At 35.0% G+C, this 27,055-nt stretch overlaps 2 protein-coding genes across 4 annotated transcripts in view; one reads left to right on the forward strand and one right to left on the reverse strand.

Annotated features, from left to right (window-relative positions):
* On the forward strand, positions 1-14,983 carry bves (blood vessel epicardial substance). Of its 2 annotated transcripts, XM_007249591.3 has the most exons (9): positions 1-107; positions 2,284-2,531; positions 3,741-3,865; positions 5,770-5,957; positions 6,713-6,821; positions 6,955-7,122; positions 9,314-9,452; positions 9,800-9,829; positions 13,137-13,228. In XM_007249591.3, exons 2-8 carry the CDS (start codon positions 2,309-2,311, stop codon positions 9,820-9,822), a joined length of 975 nt encoding a protein of 324 aa, XP_007249653.3. In that variant the 5' UTR covers positions 1-107; positions 2,284-2,308; the 3' UTR covers positions 9,823-9,829; positions 13,137-13,228. The 2 variants fall into 2 exon arrangements, with proteins under 2 accessions (XP_007249653.3, XP_007249652.3); XM_007249590.3 differs by lacking the exon at positions 9,800-9,829 and having other exon boundaries at positions 13,137-14,983.
* The window catches only part of LOC103022253 (protein lin-28 homolog A), a 23,569-nt gene continuing 11,062 nt past the window's right edge, over positions 14,549-27,055 (reverse strand). For both annotated transcript variants that reach the window (XM_022673731.2, XM_007249589.3), the window contains 2 exons: positions 21,733-21,920; positions 14,549-18,252 (listed from right to left, as the gene is read on the reverse strand). In XM_022673731.2, the coding sequence (XP_022529452.1) occupies positions 17,925-18,252; positions 21,733-21,920 (516 nt within the window). In that variant the 3' untranslated portion in view covers positions 14,549-17,924. The remainder of the gene's footprint in view (positions 18,253-21,732; positions 21,921-27,055) is intronic.

Genomic DNA, 27,055 nt, shown 5'->3' on the forward strand with positions numbered 1-27,055 from the left:
GTCACGTCTCTTACTTTAACCTCTCTCTCTCTCTCTCTCTCTCTCTCTGTCCTGCTGCAGACAGCGGCCTGCACAGACTGCACAGCTTTAGAGGCTCAGTAAGTCTGGTAAGTGTTTATTTCTTACTACTTTATTCTCGTGTTGTTTTTTTTTTTAAATGTTTCAGTGTCGGAGAGGAAAGTTAAAATAACGCAGTTATTATAAGTTCACAGCTGCCCCACAAGAGGGGGATACATCCGGGGAAGTCCGCTTTATTTTCCATGCACGACTTTCTGTTTTATTTTAATCGAGATTAAGAGAAAATGTACAGTGGGTATCAGTTAATACATAATTTAACATGTGTTAATTAAAGCTTAAGAGCTTCTGAAAGTGTTACATTGTGTGTAAATGCAGGAAATGGAACTGTAAATTGTCACTAGCCCTTTAGGAAAATATTCACGAGTCTGTTTTTTTTTTTTGTAATTTTAGAATCTCCTTCATCCACCTTGAGCAATATAAATGTTTTGAAGCTGGAGTGTATCTGTTGACCGAGGGCTCCTTTTCAAGGTGTTTTCTAGATATAGGAATAACGAATAATAGAGGAGATTAATCTAAATTAAGTTGTAAAGATAAGCACTGAAATAATATGGAGAGTAGGCCCCGGTGACTAGACTGTAGAAGGATGAAGTTCTTATTTGGCAGCTTGTAGCTTGAGCCAGCTAATTTGTACATTTATAAGGCATGTGTACTGTATTTATTTGGGTTGTGTGTGAATGTCAGCAGCAGCATGCGCAGTGTAAGTGTTTGTGTGTGTATGTGTGTGTGTATGTGTAAGAAGAAATACACTTAAAAATAGTTTTCTTCTAAAATTAAGAGTGTTTTAAGGCCTCATTTTCTCCCATTTCTGTTTGTTCATACATTGTGACATTTTGACAAAATATAAAAACAACTGTCAGAATTAAATTATATAAAAAAAAAGAAAAACAGCCAAAAATGTTTTTGGTTTTAGCATGACATTGGGAAAAAAACAAACATAAAACTAAAAGGTACAGAATTCATCACAGGGTCAAATGTTTTGATTGTGATTCTTAAATACTTAATATATAATGGAATCTATTGAACAAAACATTTGGACACTTTTCGTTTCTTCCAAGATAAAATGTATTTAAAAGAGCTTCTCCTACTTTCTTTGGAGTAAATGTCTCTACTGTCCAGCGAAGGCTTTTTACTAGATTATTTCTAGCATTGCTGTGAGGATTTAACTGCATTTAAATAACAAAACCATTAGTGAGGAGCTAATGTTGGGTAACCACCTCCACATTTGATCAGATTTTAACCCCTTAAAATCTAGTCCACACCTAGATATAGGCACGTTGCCAACATTTTCATAATTATCTGTTCCAGAGAGTCCGGTTCTATTGGCCATACTTCACTGCTGAAACTAGGCAAGCAGTGTGTTTCTGTGTGTGTGTTTGTATGTGTGTGTGTGTGTTTGTGTCCATGATATACATTGTGTGCTGTATTTACACTCTCTTATTAGATTATATTAAAATAAAAAGCTATTTTATGCAGGCTCAAACTTTAGTTATTAGTCTATGATATTATGCTGTGAGTCAAATTAACCCATTATGAAGTTTAAAATACAGGAAAATGTTATTAATCATTTTCGAGAATAAAAGCTTGATCTTAGCCCTAAATGGACTTGAATGGAATTGGTATAATCGCTATTTAAATTACTAATTCAAATTGTATGTATGTTCATATTAGACACTTGCTGTTTGAGTCAATTTGAGACAGAAGTGACAAGGATTTCAAACTGTAAAACTTTATACTAAATCTGAGGACAGGTCTAATGAAAAAATCATAGTAAATTTTAATAGGTAAGCAATGATTTGTAAGTGGTGAATATTAAGATTTATAGATTGTTATTAATTGAGATTAAGACCTGGGAACATTGCTGTTCTATACAGTTGAATTTAACAGGAACAAATTTATTTACATATATGTTTCATAAAAATATATTGAACAATTGACTGTTATTACTGATTAAAGTAATAGTTACTGAATAGTATATCATACAAATAGAATCGGTAAGTAATTATATGGTTCAATAGATTAAGCAAATCATTATCGACCAATGAAAAACATGGAGACAAAAATGACAAATAACGGACATACACAATATTTGTGCATTCCAGTGTGCAAAAGTGTAACCTCTGTAATGGATTTTGACCTCATAGTTCAGACAATTAGGACGTTTTTAGTGATTGTTTTCTCATGTTTTCTTTGTTCATTCTCTTCCAGATAGCTTCTTCTTGGAGTGTCAGCAATGTCGTCTCTAAACACCATTTTCTACACCACCATGGCCCCACTGGACCCAAGTGGGTCACCTGATTACTCTGATATGGCATCAAATACTACAACCTGCCAGGAATGGGAGAAAGCCCATCATCTGCTCTTCCATCTTGGCAATCTGAGTTTACTATTGGGGCTGCTCATTCCTACCACAGTGGGGATCCACATGATCCTCCTCCGACTTATGCTGATGACAGGTCAGAGAACGCCCTCTACTGGACACCACACACACACACACACACACACACACACACACACAATAGCCGAGTGATGATGTGTTGATATGAGTTTGGAACAGTCTCTCAGATGTAGTCTGTGTAGTGCAAGTTTTTTATATCCCAGGGCTGGTGGCTTCACACCATTTGTATGCATGTGCTTTTCCTCTTTTACTAGAATCAGTTTAACCAATTTTACTGGTGTAGTAGGGCTTTCTGATATATTATATCACATACAGTTATTTTTACTAAATGGCATTAGCACTGATGTTCCTATACATGCATTAACATTTGGATCTGGGCTTTTCATTGTTACTGAAATGTTTGCTCAATTTAGTGATTACAGCCCTACTCGAGGAATAAAAATCTTAGTGTTAAAAGACTTTGGCTGCATGCTGGACAATATGATTGAGTCTAAACCAGTACTAATTGCTCATTAGCATTAGGAATAGTATGGATTCAAATTGAATGCAGTGGAAGGTAGATTCTTCTTCATATCTTTGCAACTATGCCCAGTTTTCCCCTCATCAGCCAGACCTTGTTTGTTGCATAAACTTTGAGGTTTGCAAGACATGCTGCTTGAGAGAGCACATTAGGCTTTGCTCTTTCAGGGGTGGGGTAATGCCATTTTCTTCCCATAACACTCCTTGTGTGATGTGGGTCAACACAGGTATCTGTTAGCTGGTGTATCAAAACTGGGATTCTGGTGCTTTCCTCTAAACACACTGGCTGCCTAGTGATACTGCATGAGTGGCAGTTAGAAAAGAAAAGATGCCGTGGCCAATTTCACCAGTCTTCACCTTCCCATAGTCATTAATAGTGATAGGGGGAGTTCATATGAACAGGGATTGGGTAATTGGCCTTCCAAATTGAAAAGAATATGGGTGTTAAATTTGAAATTACAATGTTTAGTACTTTTGTTTAAGGATGAACCACTAATGTATCTAGCAATTTACATTTTTTTTTTCATTGAAACTGACTTGTACTTGGTTGCATTAGAAAAGTATAGCTTCAGTACAAAAAAGGAAGAACATTTTGGACACTGAACACATCCTAGCTAGCTGTCTACATTTGGAGTAAATAAAACCAAATGTGGGTTATTTGACCTTTTGGTGAATCATTAAATTAAGGCTGAATTACTGAATGAACTGTAATGTTTTTCAGTAAAAATCCAACTTCTTGTTTTTACAGGGTGCTGTCTGTTTATAGCCTGGGCTACTCTGTACAGGTGTACACTGGATGTGTTAGTATGGAACGCGGTCTTCCTCCTAGTCAACTTTATGCATTTCTTCTTCCTGCTGTACAAGCGTAGACCTGTAAGTACTGACAGTCCAGGTACACTCTGTGCTGTGATTTTAAAACGTGTGTGCCAAACACCATCTGACTTTTCCCTGCTGTTTTACTGAAAGGAGTGGATGGAGCTGCCCTCCTTTACCCACATATTCACAGACTGAGCTGTAACTGAAAGTGTTGACAGTGGCAAAGAACATCATTAACAGATGGAATGATGTGCTTCACACTGCCATTATGGGCTCATGACAGAGCTACCATGTTAAAATAACACAAGGCTAAAAACACGACAAGAGAAAATTAGTGAGAAATGGATTAGTAGAAGGAGATATTGTAGCTGCACAGAGGAGCCATTTTGTTGTTCTTTGGGGAGCCATAGGTTATTTCTAAGGCCAAGCTTTAGCTTCACTGCGTGACAGAATGAGACCACCGCATCTCTATTAGCTCCACAGAGCCCCAAATCTGAAGCCTTGGGGCCACCTTGCAGCCTGATGCCCCAATAATTCCTGCTGTCTTGAGCTCTGGAGGGATGGACTTTTTTCATCTAGTGAAATTTCAGTGTGTAATTGTGCAAGGGGAACAATTGGAAATGGGCTTTTCACATTTTGACTTTGCTGCTGAAACTAGGTGCTCTAGTGCTCTATATCAGTGGCAAAACTAAATAGTACAATGGCAGAGGCATTACCTGAACTTAATTCTTGAACGACACAGCATTTTAAATTGATATTTTCCATTAGACTAAACCAAAAAAAATGTCTGGGAAATTCAGTCACCCCTTCTAATTGGTGAATTCAGCTGTTTTGTGTTTAGTTGGACACATTCACACAGATTTTCTACATAAAAGATTTGCTAATGTAACTAGATGCTCAGACGTAGCCTCACATCCAAGGGTCACTATGTTGAATACCAAGTGTAGGATTATGGGGTGTAGACTATTTTCTGATACAGTGAAACTCTATTCACTGGCGGTGCAGAGATCCATCACATTCAATTGAAAAAACTGTAAAAGAAACATTAAATAAGCAGGTGCTGACGTACTTACACAAAATTATAAGGACAAACTTAATTCAGATGTTTCATTCAGTCCTTTTGGCACGAGTGTATAAAATCAAGCATCTGGACGTGCAGTCTGCCGTTACAGACTTGTGAAAAATAGTTGATTTTAAAAAGATCACTAAATTTAAGTGTGGTTCTCCAATAAGATAAGACTGCAACAAGTCCATTTGTATAATTAATATTAATATTCAATAATCATCTGTAAGAGGTATAATTGAAAAGTGCATGTAGTATTCAGTAACCACCATCATAGCTCCAAATGTATGCCTATGGATTTAGAATGGGATGCAATAAACGGGATAGGTGTCACAATATTTTTTTTCCATATACTGTATGTAAAAAGATTTATGTGCTACTGTATAAAATTATTCTAAATGTTGTAGATATATGTAATTTGTTTCATTCTGTAGGTTTATCCTGTTTGAACAACAACTGTATTGAACTGTATTTGTATAGAACTGTTCACCATGATGCTAGTAATGAAATATCATCTGAATTGTTACTACATTGTGCAACATTCAGTGGTAAAGTACTAATTAATACCTTAACAATGTTCTGTGATCATTTGATATGCAACAGTGCAAAATAGAGGACCTGATTGCAGTTTAAGTTTCAGTTCAGCACAAAGTCGGTACACAGTCACCTGAAAACTAAGGTCAATCTTGTGCTTTATCACCTTGTAAATCCAGGACAGAACAGGCAGCTGGGACGTCACTTCAGGCTTGGCATTTGTGTCTTTCACACTCTGCTGCTCTCTCCTTGGATACATTGTGGATCCAGATATTTTTAGATTAAATCATGTATTCTTGTTGATGGAAATGTATGTTTTGTACTGAAATCAAAGATAAAATATTGTTTTTTTTTTGTTTATCAGATTAAGATTGACCGTGAGCTGAGGTCGGTGTATAAGCGGATGTTTGAGCCGCTGCATGTGCGTGAAGCTCTGTTCCAGAGGCTGACCGGGCAGTTCTGCACCATCCAGACCCTGAAGAAAGGCCAAATTTATGCTGCTGAGGATAAGACCTCAGTGGACGAGCGCCTCAGCATTCTTCTAAAGGGGAAGTATGTGGCCCACTTTTTCACTACATTTTAGACTACGGATGCATTAAAATGTTTGTAAGAAGTGAAAAAACTTACTTTTAAGGTAAAATATTCAGTGATTGATCACTGATTTGAATCCCAGTCATGCAGCTTGCCATCAGCTGCCGAGCCCTGAGAGAGCACAATTGGCCTTGCTCTCTCTGGGTGGCTAGATGGCGCTCTTTCCCCTCATCCCCTGATGTATCGGAAATCGGGTCGCTGCACTTTCCTCAGAGCACACTGGCTACGCGACAATGCTTCACGCTCCTTGTGTTGAGGCATCACTAGTGAAGGGAGATATACAGCGGACTAGCAGCTGCATGGGTGAGACACTCGGCCTAGCTAAATTGGGGGGAAAAGATGTGAGAAAATGTGAAAAAAAAAAAGTTTAAGAATATTTTATAGTAGTTTTGTAAGTGCTTTTTTTTGAAAAGCAAGAAAAATATGCATTAAGGCTATTTACTTATTTTGGCAAAATGAGCCTACCATGTTCTATTACCATGATTGATTTGTTTCAATGTCAAAAGGGAAAAATTTGTTTTGCCAATGAGTCTGAAAAAACGTATGTAAAAAGAATAGGCAAACTGTATTCTAGTTTTTTTTTCTTATTACAAGATGACTGCAAGGTTTAAGATTTTATTTTTGCACTGAGGATGTTTCTACACATGTTTATCAACACATGAGACCTTTCTGAAAAGTCTTTACTCCTCCTGACCAAGTCTCTGTATCTGTTGTAGAATGAAGGTTTCATATCGTGGCCATTTTCTTCACAATATTTACACCAATGCCTTCATTGACTCTCCGGAGTTCAGATCAACACAGATGAACAGAGGGGAAAAGTTCCAGGTCTGTATGTGGTACTTATTGGGAGTGTCATAACTTTATAAGAGCATACAATGTAGATGCTTGTCATGTTAATAATGATGCTCCATTAGGATAGTTTGAATCATGTTGGCAATATGGAACTCTTTATCTACAGGTGACAATCACAGCTGAGGAAAATTGCAAGTTCCTGTGCTGGTCTAGAGAGAGGCTGACTTACTTTCTGGAGTCTGACTCGTTTCTAAATGAGGTGTTCAGATATATCATCGGCAAGGACATCACCAACAAGCTTTACTCTCTTAACGACCCCACACTTAGTGACAAGGTAAGATTAACCATATGACCATGACCCATATTGTTAATGTCCAAAAAACATGTTTATTTTCCATATTGGTAACTTTACTGGAAAAATTATTTATTTCAGTGGAACTTAATAAAAATGTAAATCATTTTATTTAAAATTAGCTGGATTTACACCCCCTTAAACCAAAAAGGAAAAAAGGTGGGAGAGTCAAACAAGAGATGCTACATGGCATGGCTCAAACAAAAGACAGACAAACAAACTTGAAAAAGGAACTTAGGAAAGATTAAAGATCTTTTATTTTGTGTGGCTTCCATTTAAAATCTCTTTGCTTTCTTTTGAGATTTTCCTTTTTGTTCTTTTTTTAGATCTTGTTTTTGGCTTTTTCTTTTCTTTTCTTTTCTTTTTATTTTCTTTTCTATGCCCTCTGTTACCAGTCACCCCTCTACAAAGGTGCGACAGGGCATGCTGCTTGCCATGGCCTTATATGTTAGTGCCAACAGGTGTCCCTGGTTTGCAGTGATCACCTTCTGTGATTTAGAGTTCCTTTGGGTGACAGTTAATTTTTATCTTCGCCCTCTGCTGGCAGCTGGCTGCAAAGGCCTACCAATTACACCATATTAACAATAGTCTGTAATGGGCAGCTGCTGTGTTAAAATTATGTAGAAAAAAAGACAAATACTTGTACTTTTACAGTGATATTCCAGTTGAATATAATGATAAATATTATACATTACAAATAAAAAATGTAAATATTGCATTGTATAAGCATATGTATTACCTCCTGCATGAATTTAGGAAAATCACAATTACTCTGGTGTATGTGCCTGGTCCAGATTATGCTCTAGCAGCCGAGCACATAGCTGAAAGCTATAATAAAGCACAATGTGACCTGCTGATGATCCAGTCTTTTTGCTGGGTGATTTTAACAGATGTACTTTGTCGACCCACCTGCCAAACCTGGAGCAATATGTGTGTTGTCCAACGAGAATGAATAAGACTTTAGATCAGTGCTTTGGAAATGTGGGGGGTGCCTATGTGTCCAGGTGCAGCCCACCATTAGGCTTGTCTGATCATAATGTCATTCATCACTTGCCAAAGTATCGACAGAAGTTAAAAATGGAAAGGCCAGTTGTTAAAAATAACCAGGTTTGGACAAAGGACTCAGTCGAGGAGCTGAAGGGCTGTTTTGATGCTACTGAGTGGAATCATTATATTGTATTATAAATCCTTTCACTTGTTTTTAATATATTTGGCTTCCTCTGCTCCCAGCACACCTGATTCAACTAATCAGTTCCCATGTACTGTGCAATATGTTTTTTTTATCTCAATATGTGTCTTAAAATATCTATTAATAATAAAAAATATATAATTAAACAGGAATTGTTCCACTCCAGCAAACATCTAATAGTCTGCCTCAATTGAACACTTTTAGATCTGGTGCTTTTAAGAACTCACACACTATAGGTGCATCTATTTCTGATCTGAGCAAGTGACCAAAGTGGGGATGTATGAGTAACACCACTACTGCACCTTGTTTTTGTCTCATGTATGTCTGTGTCCCTGCTGCTGTATTGTACACATAGTGTCTCCCCTTTTTCTTTATTTTTCTTTATTATCCATTATCTGTACTTGCTGTAAAATTGGGAAGGAGAGTAACGTAATTTCAATTCTATGTATGTCCTGTACATATGCAGCATTGACAATAAAACTACTTGACTTGACTTGACTTGAACAAGTAACAGTGTACCACTCAAATGCAAACTAAGGCCTTTTTTTACACATTAGGTCTCTTAAGAGTCGTAAAATTAAACCTATGCTATGGTTCTAAATGATTTTTTGGATCTGTTAAATATGTTTTACCTCCAAATGTACATTTATTTAAATCTGTTTATTTATTGTGCTGAATTAAACCCGTTTTGGATCAGGTGGACTCATATCAGTTCGTGTTTGCTTCCCTCTGTTAAAAGAACTGCCTTATTTTAGTACTATAATAAAATTTTTGTTTATGATCTCAAAAATGTATTGGATAGCTTAATATAACCTCTGCTGCATATTACTTCACACTCCAATATTTGTAATATATTTCTTTATTTTGCATGAGGCTGATGTTGTGACACAATATATGATAATTACGATGCTTTTGATGCACATGACATGAATGTAGATGGTGGCTGATGATCTAACCATGGTGATGATGCTGATTGAATCTCAGGCAGTAAAGAAGATGGAGAGGCAGCCCAGCCTGTGCTCTCAGCTGTCTATGATGCAGATGAGGAACAGCATGGCGAGCACCAGTGACACAGATGACGTACTCAATCAGATTCTGAGAGGATCTGGGGGCTCTTCACTACGTAAGTCTCACTTACTCCTTGATAAAAATCTGATGCTAAGCTAATGCTGATGCTAAGTGCTTAGCACTAACACTAACACTAACTAATTGATAACTTCCTTACTTACTGTGCCTTCCAGGAGGCTCAATTCAAGACTTTATTTCATGCCTAATACACTTACTTCGCTACAGTTCAAAGAGATATTTGATTTCATTACATATAACCTCCTCATTTCCATCCTATCAGTCATCTCTTCCAGTTTGATCCATTATCATGAACTAAATGTCTGCTGCTGTACTCCTTCCATATGAGCTCATGTTATTGTGAGAGTGTTTCACTGATACTATTTCCTCCTGTCCCTACTCTAGCTGTGACCTCAGATCGCGCCTGACGGGGGTGTAAGACGTTTTATTTTCTCTCACCATCCTCTTATTCTCCAACCTCCCAATTATCAGCTCAAATATAACCACATCACAGAATGACGTGTTATATTAATTCCTAACTCTCTTCCAGTGTTCTGACAGCGTGACTCCACTCATAGCCTGACCTGTTCAAGATCACCATTAACGATTAATCAATACGGCTCGGTTTGCCAGAAATTCTGCATCTCAAGCCAGAAATCCGTAACACATCATGTCATAAACGTGAGGCCATTAATATTTTATAGAAAAATGTATTCAACTTATACAGCTCTGGAAATAAATAAGAGACCGCTTCAGTTTGTTTCTGAATCAGTTTTTGCTATTTATAGGTATATGTTTGAGTAAAATTAACATTGCTGATTTATTCTAAAAACTACGGACAACATTTCTCCCAAATTCCAAATAAAAATATTGTCATATATAGCTTTTATTTGCAGAAAATGAGAAATAGCTGAAATAACAAAAAGGTAAAAAAAAAAAAAAAGATGCAGAGCTTTCAGATTGCAAATAATGCAAAGAAAACAAGTTCATATTCGTAAAGTTTTAAGAGGAACCCTGTTTTAATCACAGTTTTCATGCATCTTGGCATGTTCTCCTCCACCAGTCTTACACACTGCTTTGGATAACTTAAATACATTTAAGCAGTTCAGCTTAGTTTGATGGCTTGTGATCATCCATCTTTCTCTTGATTATATTCCAGAGGTTTTCAATTTAGTAAAATTAAAGAAACTTATCATTTTTAAGTGGTCTCTTATTTTTTCCAGAACTGTATATACACACACAGATACTATATGTCCAAATGTTGGTGGACATCCGTTGTCCAGATATTTAAAGTTGCACCCATTGCTGAGACAATGCCTGTAGAATTCTTTTAGATTAACATGAACCTATTTACACGAACATCATTCTAAATGCCAGGCTTGAGCAAGGAGGGTATACAGCCTCAGGGCACTGAGCTGTGGAGTATTGCAACTGTGTTCTCTGGAATGATGGGATGAGTTGGGGAGTTGGGGATGAGGTGAGGGGGTAAGCATCCAACATCCTGACCTCACTAATGCTCTTTCCATGAAGTGCAATCAGATCCTCACAGCAATGCTCAAATATGTAGTAAAAAGCTTTAATTATCGTGAGATCGCTGGTTCAAATCCCCGCCATGCAGCTGGCCATCAGCTACCGGAGCCCTGAGAGAGCACAGTTGGCCTTGCTCTCTCTGGGTGAGTTTATGGCGCTCTTTCCCCTCATCACTCCTAGGGTGATGTCAATCAGCACAAGGCATCTGTGAACTGATGTATCGGAACCAAGTCGCTGCACTTTTCTCCTCATTTTTGAAAAGATGCCGTGGCTGACTTCACATGTGTTGGAGGAGGCACGCACTATGCTCTTTGATTTGCCCCTCTGGGACATATAAAGTTAACTGAATCTGAATCTAGTCTTTACCCTCCTTGTGTTGTGGCATCACTAGTAATAATGGATATACAGCTGACTAGCAGCTGAATGGGTGGGACATTTGGCCTTGATAAATTTGGGAGAAAAATGGTAGAAAATTAGAAACAAATCTTAAAAAAAAAAGAAAAGGTTCCATTAACAATAGAGACAGGTACTCTGACAAAGTAGGATATACTTTTTTCTAATATCACTGAATTCAGAAGAAACAATAAATAATCAGGTGTCCCAATACTTTTGTCCAGATAGTATATCTTTACTAGAATCAAGTTTTTGCATTGCTCTCACACAAAAGTGTTGTATCTTCATTTTGGCTATTTTTTGACATCATTTAAAGGTGAATTGACAAACAGAAATTGGACAGAATGACAAAGAATAAAATATTCTTACATTGACTTCGATTTAAAGTTAAGTAGGGTTGTTTCTTCACTTGTCAAGTTATTGTTTTAGAAATACAAGTTTTGTTGGCAAAGCAGCAGTGTAAACAGTTATATGCCTCTAGTTTCATAGTAAAACTGCTATATACATTTTACTAATGTACAACAGACTTCTGATATTAATAGCTAATTATCAGTCTTGATTTTGTAACAAGCATGTTTTTTGGCAATTATACTGCCTACGTGAATTATGAATTTTCACACCCAGCTCTAATCTTGATTGGTATGGATGCTGACATCACCCACACAATCAAGCTTAAGATACTATGACTTCAGAACAGTGGAAATAATTGATAATAAAATTACAGCAGATTTGACGGAGTTTAACAGTAATTAGCATCAATATTGATGCCACTAAAATGATCATTTGCCATGTTTCCCAAATTACTGTTTGTTCTCCCTGCTTATACTCCTTTTCTTCTTCTGGGGTAGAAAGGGAGATGCAGAAAAGGAGGGGGAGGACAAGAGCAATAGGCAAACTTTCTGGATGCAGCCAAATAGCTTTGATGGCAGTAATTAGATGGAGAAGTCGGGAAGGATTTAGGTTGATGCTAAAGTCTGTTCTAACAGTCCAAGAGAGCTATTTATATTATAAGCATCACACATTGAATAAGAGCATGCTGTTTAAATTTACAACAGTCAATTCATTTAAAAAGTTTTTTACACCCTTACATAAACTATCATAAAACAAGAATGTTTCAATCAGAAGTGTCAGAGTGCATTGCTATTGGGAAAGAAGATAAAGGTTACCAGGAAACAATACATTGTAAAAAAAAAAAAAAAAACTGATATGGGAATTATTTTATAAGCTACACATACTGAAGTAGTGCCAGATGTCTTGGCATGGAGTACTAATAGTTTCTAATGATGTCCAGCAATAATCCATCCAGTGCGGCTTGAACAATGCTGCAGATTTTGTAGAAGGAATGGAGTGTTAATTGTGTGCGAAACAGCATCCCAAACATTTTTAACTGGGTATATGTCTGGTGATGCAGCTGGCCATGGCATGGCATCTGTCTTTATCCATCAAGTCATGGCAGCAGTATGGGCAAGCATTGTCCTGCTGGTATAGCGCCCCGGAGTGTGAATTCAGAAAAGTGCATACACTCTACTTCTGTATGTGTAGTTTACCATTACAATTACAGTCACTTCCTTTTGAAAGACACCATTTTTTGAGTAAGTATTTATATAGTATGTACAGTATGTAAATTATATGTTAAAAATGTAAGTGTTCACATTCTATATTAATCAGACAAAGAATAAATGTATTGTTAATAAATGTAAATTTGATTATTTAATGTGACTGCATGTGTTTGACATAACACACTTGTGTTAAATTTCTGAAAAGCATAAACTTTAGGAATTCATCACATGAATTTTCACTATAACACTTTACTTTTCAGAGAAAAATCCACACGGCAAAACCTCCACAGCCATGAAGCCAATTGAAGAAGCGATGGAAGATGATGTTTTTGAAACCGACTCACCTACTGCCTCCCGGCCCAGCCCCAGAACCCCAGAAGAGGTGTAGATTCACACCCTGCCTCCAGTAACATCTGGTGGGCTGTTGTGTGAAGATGATACAGACTTCTAGTTCTCTCAAAAACACCACATCACACTGTCTGCTCTAGATATGGAATATAAGCAGTACACAGCATGTCCCAGCAGAGATGTAGGTCATGATGTTATGATTGCTGCATCTCCACATTTTTTTTATTTTATTATTGGATTTGGGGGTTGGTTTTGCTTTTTAAGTGAATTCTCTAAATACATTAATGTATTTCTTGTTCAAAATTTAGTTGACGTTAGAATTTTGTTTATTTTCAACTTCTATTTTTAAATATCTTGTTTAATTATTTAGCCTGTAGGTGGCACACTTGTATTCATTAAAATGTCATTTGCATATGCATGTCTGTCATCATGAATGTCAGATAGTACACAGACTAGCAATTTGACTTAATGTAGATAAATGTAAAGTAGCCATGTATTTTTTTCCATTCACTATACTCAACAAGGATGACTATTTTTAAAGCTTGGGGTACATCTTTATAATTTTTGCTAGTTCACTATATATAATATATATATATATCTTTTGGGGTAGTTTAGGTAATTTATGTTTAGAATACAATTGAAAAATAAATAAAACATATTTTAAAGAAACAATCAGTCCATGTTTTATTCAATAACTCAATCATTTTAGTCATTAAAATAGTTATTATTTTTAAATTTTAAATTTAAATTACTATAATAAAAAACAGGTGTTGCCAAACTTTTGCAACTCAAAGACCACTTAACCCACCCACCAAAACATCCTGGTGCTCTGACAAAAAAGAATTGATCATTTGAAATCTACACAAATAAGCACCACAATTAATGTAGTTTATCAGATTGTTTCATATGCTTGAACTGCTTTAGGATCTTCTGTTTTAACTATTTATTTGTAGTGGGTACTAATACTCAGTACTAATAATAACATAATCTGCTTGCAAATCAACCAGCTAGCTTTATCAGTCATGTGACTGTACTATGCCAAACCAATGAGCTACTCCTAAATATGTTAAATATAATTTCAGTCACATCCTAAATAACGTGTGCTGAATTATATACACAAACACGTTAGAAGGATCTTTTACTTAGCAAAACACAATTTATTTTTTTGGGCAATGCCCCCCTACCATTACCCCTGCAGCCTACTGGTGGGCTGTTATGGACTGCTCAGATTATATGTGTGTCAATAAAATAATGCTGTAATATAGCTGCACATCAAATAATCACATTTTTTATGTAAAGAAGTCAGACTCTGTGACAACATAGCTAAAAAAAAAATCTAAATCAGATTTATTTTGCCAAATGCAAGTTGCAGAACATTCTTTAAGAAGGCCTTTAAATGCACTACGCATATTTCATCAAATGCATATTTCTTGTCCAAGAAAAGATTTCAAGCATTCAAGATCAGCTCCTGAGGTTTATCAGTGCTTGTAATGAATCTCATGACCATCAAACCATCATGTTCATCCAAAAAAAAAAAATACATCATTAATTGTCCGATAAAGCTTTTTGAAAATCTTGATCCTTATAAAAAATATATATTAAATATCAAACAAATGAAACAACTACTGATAAATGACCAGAAAACATTTAACTAACACCCACACAAACACACACACACAATGCCAAAACCATAATTTCTGTTAAAATCTTTGGTTTAAAAAATAAAAATAAAGTCATGATTTTCTTTGTTTTTCTCAAATCAGTGTCTGACCTTTGATTCCTTCAAACAAGAAATACTTCCTATAAAAAAATATATATATTAACGGAAAATATAAACATATCAGTAGTTCAGGTTATTTATCACTGCTGTCAGGAGAAAACCTCCACTGTCTTTACAGAAAGCCGTTTTGCTGTGGTTTCTAATGAAACGTCAGGGTGGGAGGAATTGATTTTAGGTCCCACAGGTAAAGACAGGTTAAACAAAAAAAAAAGGTAAAATAAGAGTCGAGAACTTGCCTCTTTACATCAGTGTTGTATAGCATTAAATATTTCAAGTCCCAGTAAAAATAAACAGCATTGTCAGTTGTTAGTATTAACAGAGGTCAGTACAATCCCAATATCACCCACTAAAGGGGACATTATTTACTGTGTATAAGATAGATTCAGTCTTTAAAATAATAAAGCAAAATAATACATCCATATCTGACATTCAGCCTGCATTTACAAATCAGAGAATATGTGCACGGCTAACTGTAATTACATCCTATCGCAGATCTATTTACAGTTAAAGCACATCAGAGCAAGTCAACAAATCATTTTCTTTTTCAAAAGCTATAATCCCTTATTTGAGCAGTAATCAGGTTTTATGACTGAGAAAAAATAAAAACAAATGAGGTAGGATTTACTGTAAACTGAAGGAAAAAAAATTATAATAATATAAGAAATCACCCTCCATGACCACTGAGAGGCACTAAACTTTCCAAACTGCAGGTCCACTGCTACCCTTAGGTCCTTTCTTTAAAAAGATGCATCATTAATAACGTTGCCTGAACGTTTACATCTACAGATATTTAGGCTAATTAAACACTTATAAGAAGTCAGCACAGAAATACACTTTAACAGCAAATAAAGACTAAACATTTAATTTTTTGGTAAACAATTCCCTGAGAGAAATTCTTCCCACTAAGAAGCTTTTGTTCAGTCATGTGTATACGGCTTAATAACAGTCAGGGATTCAGCTCGGCTTATGCTTGATTATGAATTTATAGGCAATAATATGCAGATGCATGAATGCAAGTATATACACACAGTAGTATTTATTATCTGCTGTGGCTCAGGGTGAAAATAATTATAAGTTAAATTATAGTTTAAAAAGTTCAACTATATTTCAGCTCTAAAAACAACTTTAATTCTTATAAAAGGGGGTTATGTAAGATATGCCCATCACGTACGGTTTTAATGTTAAAATTGTAAATTATTCACATATTTTAAATAGGTGCCATTAATTAAACATTAGAATATAGTAAATATTTTCTTGCGATTCAACTAATTGGAGAAAATTGGAGAAATTGATGGAGTCATATTACATAATCTTACAAATAGCCCCAATTAAAAAGCTGCTGATTAATTGTAAAAATATGTTCATTTGCTGATGTTCACACCTACTGTATATCTAACAATCCCCATATTAAAGCATACGAACTGATCACAGCTTTAATGTGCCATTAAATCACTTACAAAAAAAAAACTAATTTACTCCTTCCTCTCAACATGCATGAGTCAGTTAAATATGATTAAGATGCTCAGGTGTCTGACTGATGTGCTTGGTTTAGCATAACAAGTAAACAATTGACTTAATTAACTAGCCTGTGAAAGACCACCAATATTTAAATGTCAGAAATATCATAGAAATACAGGTAGCAGTCTCAAGAGGCAACAGTACATTATTAGTGCATCTCAAAAAAATTGAATATGGTGAAAAAGTACACTGTTTCATCTCACAATCTAGTTCAGCACATTTAACCATAATAAATGGAAAGATGGCTGGCTATTTGCAAAGTGCTGTATTAAAGAATATTAATGGAAAATTGTCTAAAAGGCAGAAATGTGGTAGAAAAAGAGCATGAGCAACAGAGGTGACTGCTGCCTTGAATGGATTGTTAAGAAAAGTTAATTCCAGAACTTGTAAATGCGTGACCTTATATGTAATGAATATAAAATAGATATGCACCAAAAATACTTTTGGTGTTCAGTTAAATAAGTGAAAATACTGAATGTTTATATTGAACAATATTGTGCTTTGTTGGTATGTCTGCTGGAATGTTCAAAAAATGTTCAGTGTTCAAAAAACATGTACCCAAAAAATACATTTAGGCTATTTAATTCATGCAGTTGTAAAAAAAATATGGCAAAAAAAAAAAGTTTTACGTATTCAGTTTTATTATATCCCTTTAAAATATAAAAGTTCATCTTTTTAGTTTATATAGCAGTTCTTGTTCACTGTATTCTATTTTTGAGATACACTAGTAGAGGCAGCAATATACAATATACAACTATATACCTGATCAAGCACTTTAAAATACACTTTACCCAAAGCAGGTCAATACTATGATGGTTGAAGTTTAGATCCTGATAATAAAGATGTAAACAAAAATACTTTTTTTTAAGAAAGTTTACATCTGTTCAAGTTCAGTTCCATGGTTTCCTTCTATTATATCTCACATTAACACTAGACTAGTCAGGCATTATTTCTGATTTCTTATCATTGTTCTTAAATCAGAAAAAAATGGGTGATGTACTGTAAGGCTGTTGATGTTATTAAACAGTAAAAACTGGATTCTTTGGCTCAAGACCACTTTTCACATTAGGCAGCATGAATTAAAAAGGAAATTAAAATGAGCAAAATATTGCAGTCTATGTATGTTGTGCATGAGGTATCAGTTTTATAAAAGCATTAGAAACCCACTCTGAGTTTTCCTAATCCTGTTCACAGTTTAGTTGATAATGAATAAAAACAGCAGCAGCAGCAGCAGCGTTTCCTCCTTTGCATGAGGCTGAAGAGGTCCAGAGATGTCGGTCTGGGCCATACTTATCAGACTGAGGTAGGGCGGATGCAGCAGAATGTTTACACGTTGGGGACCTGGATAAGACGAGGTGGCCTGAGAGGTTTTAAAGTTGTACCACAAGAGACTCTCTCTCCCTCATTTTTTCCTCTTTTTTCTCTGTGATGAGGCAGCTTTTGGCGTGGGGTCTTCAGGGGAGCTGGAGGGTTTGGAGGTGCTGGAGGTGGAGCAGTCCTGAGCTGAGTAGGAGGCTCTTTGGCCTGCATCTGAACAGTGAGGGCTTGATGTCTGGCCTGAGCTGGAGGCAGGCGGATCCGAGCTGTATCTTCCCTGAGCGGCTGAGGACGCTTTGTGCGGACAGTGCGCCACCATGTGGGTGGAGCTCTGGCAGTAGTGGCACTTCTTGGGTTGTGGGGGGAGACCGCACTCTTTGGCATGATGATCCAGACCACCACAGTTATAGCATCTGACAGTAAAAAAAAAAAATTGATCAGCAATTTGGCACAAACAAAGAAATGGGTATATATTTGAGTGAAATGAACATTGTTGTTTTATTCTATAAACTATGGAAAACATTTCTCCCAAATTCCAAATATTGTCATAGAACATTTATTTGCGGAAAATAAGAAATGGCTGAAATGGCAGACCTCAGATAAAGCAAAGAAAACACGTTCATATTTAAAAAAAGTTTTAAGAGTTCAGAAATCAATATTTGGCAATATAACCATCTTTTTTAAATCACAGTTTTCATGCATCTCGGCATGTTCTCCTCCACTAGTCTTACACACTGCTCTTGGATAACTTTATGTCACTCCTGGTGCAAAAATTCAAACAGTTCAGTTCAGTTGATTTGGTAAAATCAAAGAAAATATAACATATAACAAAATGCTAAATATGGTCTGCTTTTAAAAGGCAACATTTATGAAACAGGCACATGACTGTCAAGAAAATGATTTTTTATTACACTGTTCAAAACAATGCTAACAAATAATCAAATAATTGTAATGGGAGATCTACTTAAAACCAATTATTATAAGCCATACTTTATACAACATTTTGCTTTGTAATAAACAGCTCATGTACATTCAACACATTACTGATTTGTTGACTTTGTTATTAAGGAGAAAAGGACCCTAAATTGTTGGTTTAATACAGATTCTTACATTTCATGCAAAAAAGTATCCAATCTAAAAGACAAATGTAATCTAAGGCAGTTTCTTACCTGGACTGTTTACCAAAGTGTGTATTAAAATTTGAGTTTTTGCAACATTAATTGCATCGAAATGCGTTTTATATTCTGATATCTTGAGTAACCAGGTAAAAGAAAAACTCTGAACTTTATACATTGCAACAAGCTAATAGTCCTACAGAAGCATGTGATGTAAACTTCCTGTTGAGGTTTTTAGTAAATGGTAAAACCCCCATTACTGTTTTCTGACAAATCTGTGTCTTTTCATGGTTTTGATAGCACAACACTGCCCTTATTATTCTAGCCTTTTCTGTTTTGTTACAAAGATGGAGAAAAGCTTTTTTTTAACCTATCCAGTTACATTTACATGCATGTGCAGACTTAAAAAAAACGTGCTGAGCAACCTGATTACTAAGCTTACATCTAGCTCTCTTTATCAGATTTCTTAATCGGATTAGTCTAACCAACCAAATCAAAAGAAAAGATGTAGTAAGTGTGCTTACATGCACTTAGTAATTCTATCATAATCAGATTTCTGCACTTTACAGTCATGTAAACAGCATACTCTGATTTCTTAATCAGATTTCTAAGTCTTAATCCTGGTCAGAGTATGCCTTTTACATGCCTACCTGAATAATCAGACAACTTTAGAACTCAATAGACATTTTTCTTTTGGCACCAAATAATACAAATGTTCATTAACTTTCAGATGCAAGCAATCACTTTCAGGCTGCAAATGCACAGTGTAAAACCACTCACATACAACAGGTTACTGATAAAGTATCTAACTATGAAAATTGAGACTTTTTTTTGTAGACTTTGCTTCCATACACTCAGCCAAATTACCTGCACACTTTTGCAGGAACAAGCACGCAGGAGGACGACTGAGAGGCAACTGGGGGAATGCACTTCCCACATTTGTTCCCTCCCATTTGTCTTTCAACACGTCACACACTTCAGCTTTGGATGACTTTGCAACATTTTTCTATGTGTAACTGCATACCAACCTATAAATATGAACAACAAATCATGCTAATAATTATTATAATTATACTTGTATTTACCAGCTGTTGTAAAGGAAACAAACTTGTGCACAACTAAGCAGGAGGCTTGTGGGGGGTCCTGCATGGTGGCATCTTCAATTAGAGTGTGAACAGAAAGGGGGAAGGGCACTGGAATTTGGGACTCGTCCTTGCCCTGTGACCTACCTATCATCCCTTGATCCCCTCACAGCCTGCACTGCTGCAGTACATTCCCATGTGTTTGAATTACCACAGATTCAAGAGACTTTTGCTTTTAAAATAAGAGATTTTGTTTGTGGAAATGTGACATATATACGAGGAATTACATAAAATTTCAATATGCTCCATTATCAAAGACCAATCCAAATTATAAAGGAAAAAAAAAGAAATTAGCCTTTACAGCTTTAACATCTTTTTAAACATTCAACACTGTAGTTTAAATAGGTTTAAAGGACAAAATAACTAGTAACACTAGTTGGTGCACTAAGAAGCACTTTAAAGATATATTTGGAAATTACCTTGTTAATTCCAATCCATTGTCTTTTTTATTCCGCATTTTATTACAAATCTAGGATTTGTTAATTTGGTTCATTTGCACTGAATTCATTTGGGAAGGTGTGAATGCAGCAATTGCACTCGGATGTGGACCAATACAACAAACTAAAGACCTTTAAGAGGAGATTGTCTTGAGCCAGTCTCAAGTGAACCCTAAAACGATTTGTTAGTGGTGAAAAGGTGATCCAACCTTGCCAAGGTTTGAGCTAAATGACTCCTGTAGCCAAGTTTAACCTGGTATATAACTCAGATAATTACAACAGCTATGAAGAAGCACCAAAATGTGCACTGGTCCATAACAGAGGATCTTCTTATTGGATTTACTTTCTTGTTCCCACCAAAGAAAAATCTGACTAATAAGCGGAAAGAATGTTCCTCCATGGTTTGTTGTTGTTGTTCTTAAGATCTTTCCCGTGTGTGAACATAAACCAAACCAAGGGGAAAATGCTCCAAGTTTACAAACGAATTTACTGATTTGGATCAAAAGAAACTACTGGCTTAAAAATGCAATATGTCAGAATAAGGATTTCTCAGATAACAAGTCCTTATAGATATGAATTGCTGTTACTGTTGTATTTAAACTGTGTTTTTCCATGTGCTACAGCAGTGTCAGAATTAAAGCAAATGTAAAAATGTAACTGGCTTATTCAAAACTGACTGTGCAACATGTCTTTAAATGTTATTTCAAACCTGGTGCATTCTAAAAGGTAACTCATGGCTCCTTAAGCATCATCCTACCTAGGTAAAATCACAAGTAAATTTTGGCTTTGCTTCACCACACATTTATCAACCTTAAATCTTCACCCAAACCCCAGCAAAAATAGCAGCAATTTAGCAGGGAAAAAGGCTCTCACACACTATTGCGATAAAACCATGGCAACAGGAACAAACCCAGAGAGCAACAGCCTGAGAGGCAGGGTCGTCTCTCTCAAAAGGATTCGGAGGGACCACCCATCACTGCTCAAAATAACATGAAACATACAGGATACATACTACCGGCTACTCACAGCACCTCAAATACAGCCCTGTTACTACTAATCACTAACTGATCATCTACTTCTTCAGACAACCACAGCAACCATTTCTACTGAAGAATCCACATCACATAGGCCTCCATAAGAAAACATCAATCACTTACTGCACCTACAGAAAGAGCTGTAAGGCAATGTTGCCTACTCACCGGTCTCCCTTTGGCTTTCGTTTCTGCTGCACACTCTTTCCTTTGGGTCTTCTTTCACTGCCCACACAGTGGGCTCCTCCAGGACCTGTAACTCGCACACACTCAAGGCCTTTAGAGGACTTCTTAAAGGTGAACTCCACAGCCTCGCCTTCCTTCAGACTCCGAAATCCCTCCATGTGCAGCTTACTCTGAAACAAACCCAGAAAAGAAGCATATATTTATATATTTAAAACATATATTTATGATTCTTATTAATAATAGAATAAAACAATATGTTAAGGGGTGTTACAATTCAGATTTTATTAATTATAAAATAATTATTATAAGAGGCATTTAAAAATAAATAGAATTGAATTTTACTGTTCCATTTAGTCGGTTTTATTTCATAAAAAAAAACCCCACAAAAAATGAAAGTTCTCACTGAATTTATATATTATTTTACAGTTGAGTATTTAAATTTTACAGTTCTTTAACAAAATGCATTAACTATGCTCTTATCAGATGCCTGTGATTTCTCTGAGCCAATAAAATTTGATCCAAAATATAAAAGCAAATTTAAACGTTCCAGTTTCTATACTTATTTCTGGATTTAAAAACCTTTTTTTTTAAATAGTGCAAAAACTGCAATATGCACTTTATTGTTAAATGTGTGCCTTATTACCCAAACAGTTATGCTACTTTAGAATGCAAACAATTGAAAAAAGTATGTACATTTATACATAGATTAACGTATAATCAAGTATGTACTGAAAGGTCTAAGAAAATGTTAAGTATCTGTTTGATGTGACAGACAATGGACAATGACAGACATACCATTTTAGGACATTTTGTATATTGTTCCTTGTACCCGACTGTCTGTGGTTTCCATTTTTTATTGCTTGTAAAATCAGATGATATGACTTCTTCCCTTCTAGCTGCACCCGTCATTATTGACCATGTGGTTAAGAAAGTGCACATGTTATCTTTAGTACTTTAAATGGTATCAATGAAATGAATGAATATTTGGTTAACAAATGAACAATTTGATTCTGATACAGTTCACAATAAACAATACTAATTTTAAATTTTACACATTTCCTTAAATGCAAAAGAAGAAAAAAACTTTCACTATGTCAATAATTGCTAAAGACTATACCAAATCAAAAGAATAAATGTTGCAATGCACCATCATAAAGAAAATACTGAAAATATTAAATAAACTGTTTAAAACATAACTACATTCTGCAGTACAGAGGTTCACTTATCTGTCAAAAAAATGTTACCTGTAGTCATTATTTAAAATCATAAAAAACAATGCAAAAACAGTTAAAATCACTGACCATTTAAATAAATCTCAACAGTATTTCATTAACAAAACAACTTTAAAAAGGTTTTACATTTACTTTAAATCTAAAACCAATGTTTTTAATACCAAATTATTTGTAATTTTTATTAAGTATCTGCCTATATTTTTGCAAGCCTTCAAGCACATTACTACAATAATGCACCAATTTAATCACATAGATAGGCAGACAAATATGTACAAATGTTAATGCATTTTATTATGCATTTATTGTGTAATAGTATACAAACAATTAATACGATAATATACTACATTTTTGTATTGCATTTGTATTTATTATATAAATCGAATTATATCATGTTTTTTTTTTTTTTTACAACACCTTTTTGGGGAAATCAGGCATTGAAATTATTTAAATAAAAAAAAAACACTTTTCACATATTTCTGGGTTTAAGTTGAAAGATTTAAATATAACCCATTATGACAAAGAAAAAAACAGTATCTAAATATTTCCGTTATTAAATGGAATGTATTTTGATATTCTGAAATAGTTACACAAAAACCCTGATATATATTTGTTAATTTACAATTATTATAATCCAGTACAACATTGCACCCTCACTTTACAACAGCAATAAACCAAATTATTTAAACCAAATAAATTGTTTTGCCATTTCAATAAATAAATCATTTAATGTCAATAAAAACAAATGATTATAAAAATAACAGTAAAACTCATAATTATAATAATAATACTAATGCATTATTTTTACTACATTCAAAACCATTCTGTATGTATAATTTTATCTAAAAGAAAAGGAGAAGGAAAACCCATGTTTATCATCATTTTATACTGAAATGCATTCACAACCAATGCATGACATTTAAATTGTGGATAATAATATTCTAGACCTCGCTGCTCAGAAACATATTAGTCCTTCTCTGTCTCTACAGAACTATCTATAGCTGTGCCCTTGCTACCGCTTCACTGGCAGCCATCTTGGCTGTTTTGGTTTGAGGAATGGATGAGAAGGTTTGTAAGAAAGGAGTGAGACTGAAAGAGGCTGCACCCATTCCTTATTTAAAGAACAATAATACACCAGCAAAAGCTGAACAATAAATCCATAAACACTCATTTGTGAAGCAAATACCCATAATAATGTACCTGCATATTAAGAGAAAAAACAACCAACAGAAACAGCTTATTGTTCTTTAAAAGAAGATAAATAAAAAAATTCTTCTGACATTAAACAATAAACAGTTAAATATTAGAAAACATCTGCAGAAACTTATTCTGCAACACATGATTTATTAAAGTTTATCTGTGCATTAAAATTTTTATTTGTTAAAAACACTAATATCAGAACAAAAAACAAACAAACAACCAACTGTAAATTGTACAAAAAAATGCTGTAGAATTTCTTTTAAAATAAGTAGATATTTGAAGAACCATTTAAACCGTTTTAAACACTTAAAAAAATAACCTTTAATAGGAATCCATGTTAAGGTTCTTTATCAACTAAAATGTTCTTCACAGTTACTGCTCTTTTTCAAAATGTTTTTTATTCAATTAAATAAAGTTGTTTTTATTCCGCTGCTCAAAAAGGCACCTTTTTTTTATTGTTAATAATAATCGCAATAATTTATTAGTATAATTTATTGCCATTTAATGCTGAGACTAACAAATTTAAATAAAGCCCTGGACTTGTACACCGTTCTGTATAAATTATTCCAATGTAGAAAATTCTATACTAACAAAATACTCTCAAAAAATTCAAGTAAATGACAAATAAGAATTTAAAATACAAATGATACAAATGCATTAAACATATTAAAGAACATATCCTCGTGGCTATATTTGGAAACTAATTATGACTATCAATATGTAACAGTGTTTTCAGCTCAGAATAATGACAACAGGCAATTATAAACTGTTTCTGGCAACCCTGAGAGGCCACTCACTCAGAGGCATTTCTGCTCCTCCCAATAGAGATCAAGCATCTATGGATGACTCACAAGAGGAAGTCACGTGAACAGAAGGTGGCTTTTTTTCATCCTTTCTTCTTTTTTTGAAGGAAAAGAGAGAAAAAAGCCCATGAGCAAGAGAAACAAAGCCTGGTATTAGCTGAGAAGGGTGGGGCCTGCATGCCAAACGGTGAAATGGGCTGCTAGTTAATCTTACCAGGGGCCCACGTGGTCCTCCCAGCGCACTAACAAAATCTAACCTTCTGAAAGGGCGACACAAACCTACCAGAAATGAGGCTGATCATCTAGTATTCAGTCTAACTGCTGCACTTGCAGGTACAATCTGCAGTGTATGCAGTATTGGAAAGCTTGAAAGCATAACCAACATTTTTCTTTAGGTTTTTTCGTTCATACCTTCACCTCAGAGAAAATGGATCAAAAGGAACCCTTCCCCCACACTCATATACCAGCAGTGAGCACAATAACCAGACACTTTCCAGAGGCCCCTGGAAATTGTTTTCTGTTTAAAAACGGTTTCTGTCTCTTATCAAACAAGCTATATCTTTCAAGAACCATTCTGATGAGCAACACTGTTTCCAATGACAAGATATATAGGGAGAGTGCATAACATTCCAAACATAGCTAGTTCAGTTTAAAAAAAAGACAGAAAAAAATAATAATAATAAAAAATAAAAACAGTCACAACAAAACACCACTAATATCACAGTAAATTCTGAATGCTGTTGCAATGATCAGAAACACTTTTCAGACGGCCTATCAATGCCTGATATAAATTACTGAATGTATAAAATGATTCTATATTAATCTTCATTTTACAAATCCAAACAATACAGGAAAAAAGAAACAAATTATAATATAATAAGTATGACAATGTAACAATTTTTTATTTTTTAATATATAATTTTCTTTTTTTGTCTTAATGAGTTTAAAGAAATTTTGTTTATTGGATACAGTAAGCAAAAAAACTGGGAACTGATAAAATTGGAATCTGTTTTGCTGCTATACTGAGCCATGCTTTAAAAGCATGGTATTTAATAGCATAAACATGATTTTTAAGCTCTCATTATTATATGTGTACTAAAATATTAAGTTTAATTTTGTAAAGTAAGCACACAACAACCAAAAAAAGCATCTGATATCACAGGAAAAGTCACTTATTCTACATGTGTAGACAGTAGATTCACATTGCTTATTAATTCCAATAAAGACCATCATCATCAGACATCATCATCACAAACAAGCTTCCTAACATAAGGGAAACTAATCAAATGGTGCAATACACCTTGGGACAAATATCTGTAGACACTGTGGCTTTTGAATGCATCAGAAGAGAATCCATTCATTCAAGCTTGCAACAAAACATCATATACACAGTACTTGGTCATTAACACAATAACGCAGGACTTTAGTGAGGAGTTCAGAGCTGTTAGCCTAGCATTAGAATAGGAAACACATGAATCACTGCAGTTAATTAGGCCATAAGCATTCATCACAGTAACACAGCTTTTAGGCCCACAGGCCTGTAAAACCTTGCAGAATCTGAAAGATCAATCATTCCTGTAACACTATCACAAACTATTTTTAACGAAATTGCTACTAAAATAATGAACAAGCAGACCTAGGCATGTTACTGAACAACTAAACAACCTGCTTCCAAAAAGCACCCACATGGTTAGTGTTTTGTTCCAAGTGTCCAAATTATGTGTAACGTGCATGCTCACGTCAACACCAAACTTTGCCAAAACATTTGGCTGGCAAAATGAAAGATGATGTAATGGCTTTGTAGTTGAACAAACAGGGGAGGTGTAGGAACAATTACACAAGATGTCAACACAGTTAGTTTTACACTAGCTTGTAACTAGGGCTGCACAGCATTTTTGTTGTACTCTATATACAGCTCTGGAAAAAATTAAGAGACCACTTCAGTTTCTCCGATTTTACTATTTATAGGTATATATGAGTAAAATTAACATTGTATAAACTACATTTACAGACAACATTTCTCCCACATTCCAAATAAAAACATTGTCATTTAGAGCATCTGTTTGCATAAAA

The sequence above is a fragment of the Astyanax mexicanus genome, chromosome 6, assembly GCF_023375975.1.
Source record: "Astyanax mexicanus isolate ESR-SI-001 chromosome 6, AstMex3_surface, whole genome shotgun sequence".
NCBI lineage: Eukaryota > Metazoa > Chordata > Actinopteri > Characiformes > Acestrorhamphidae > Astyanax > Astyanax mexicanus.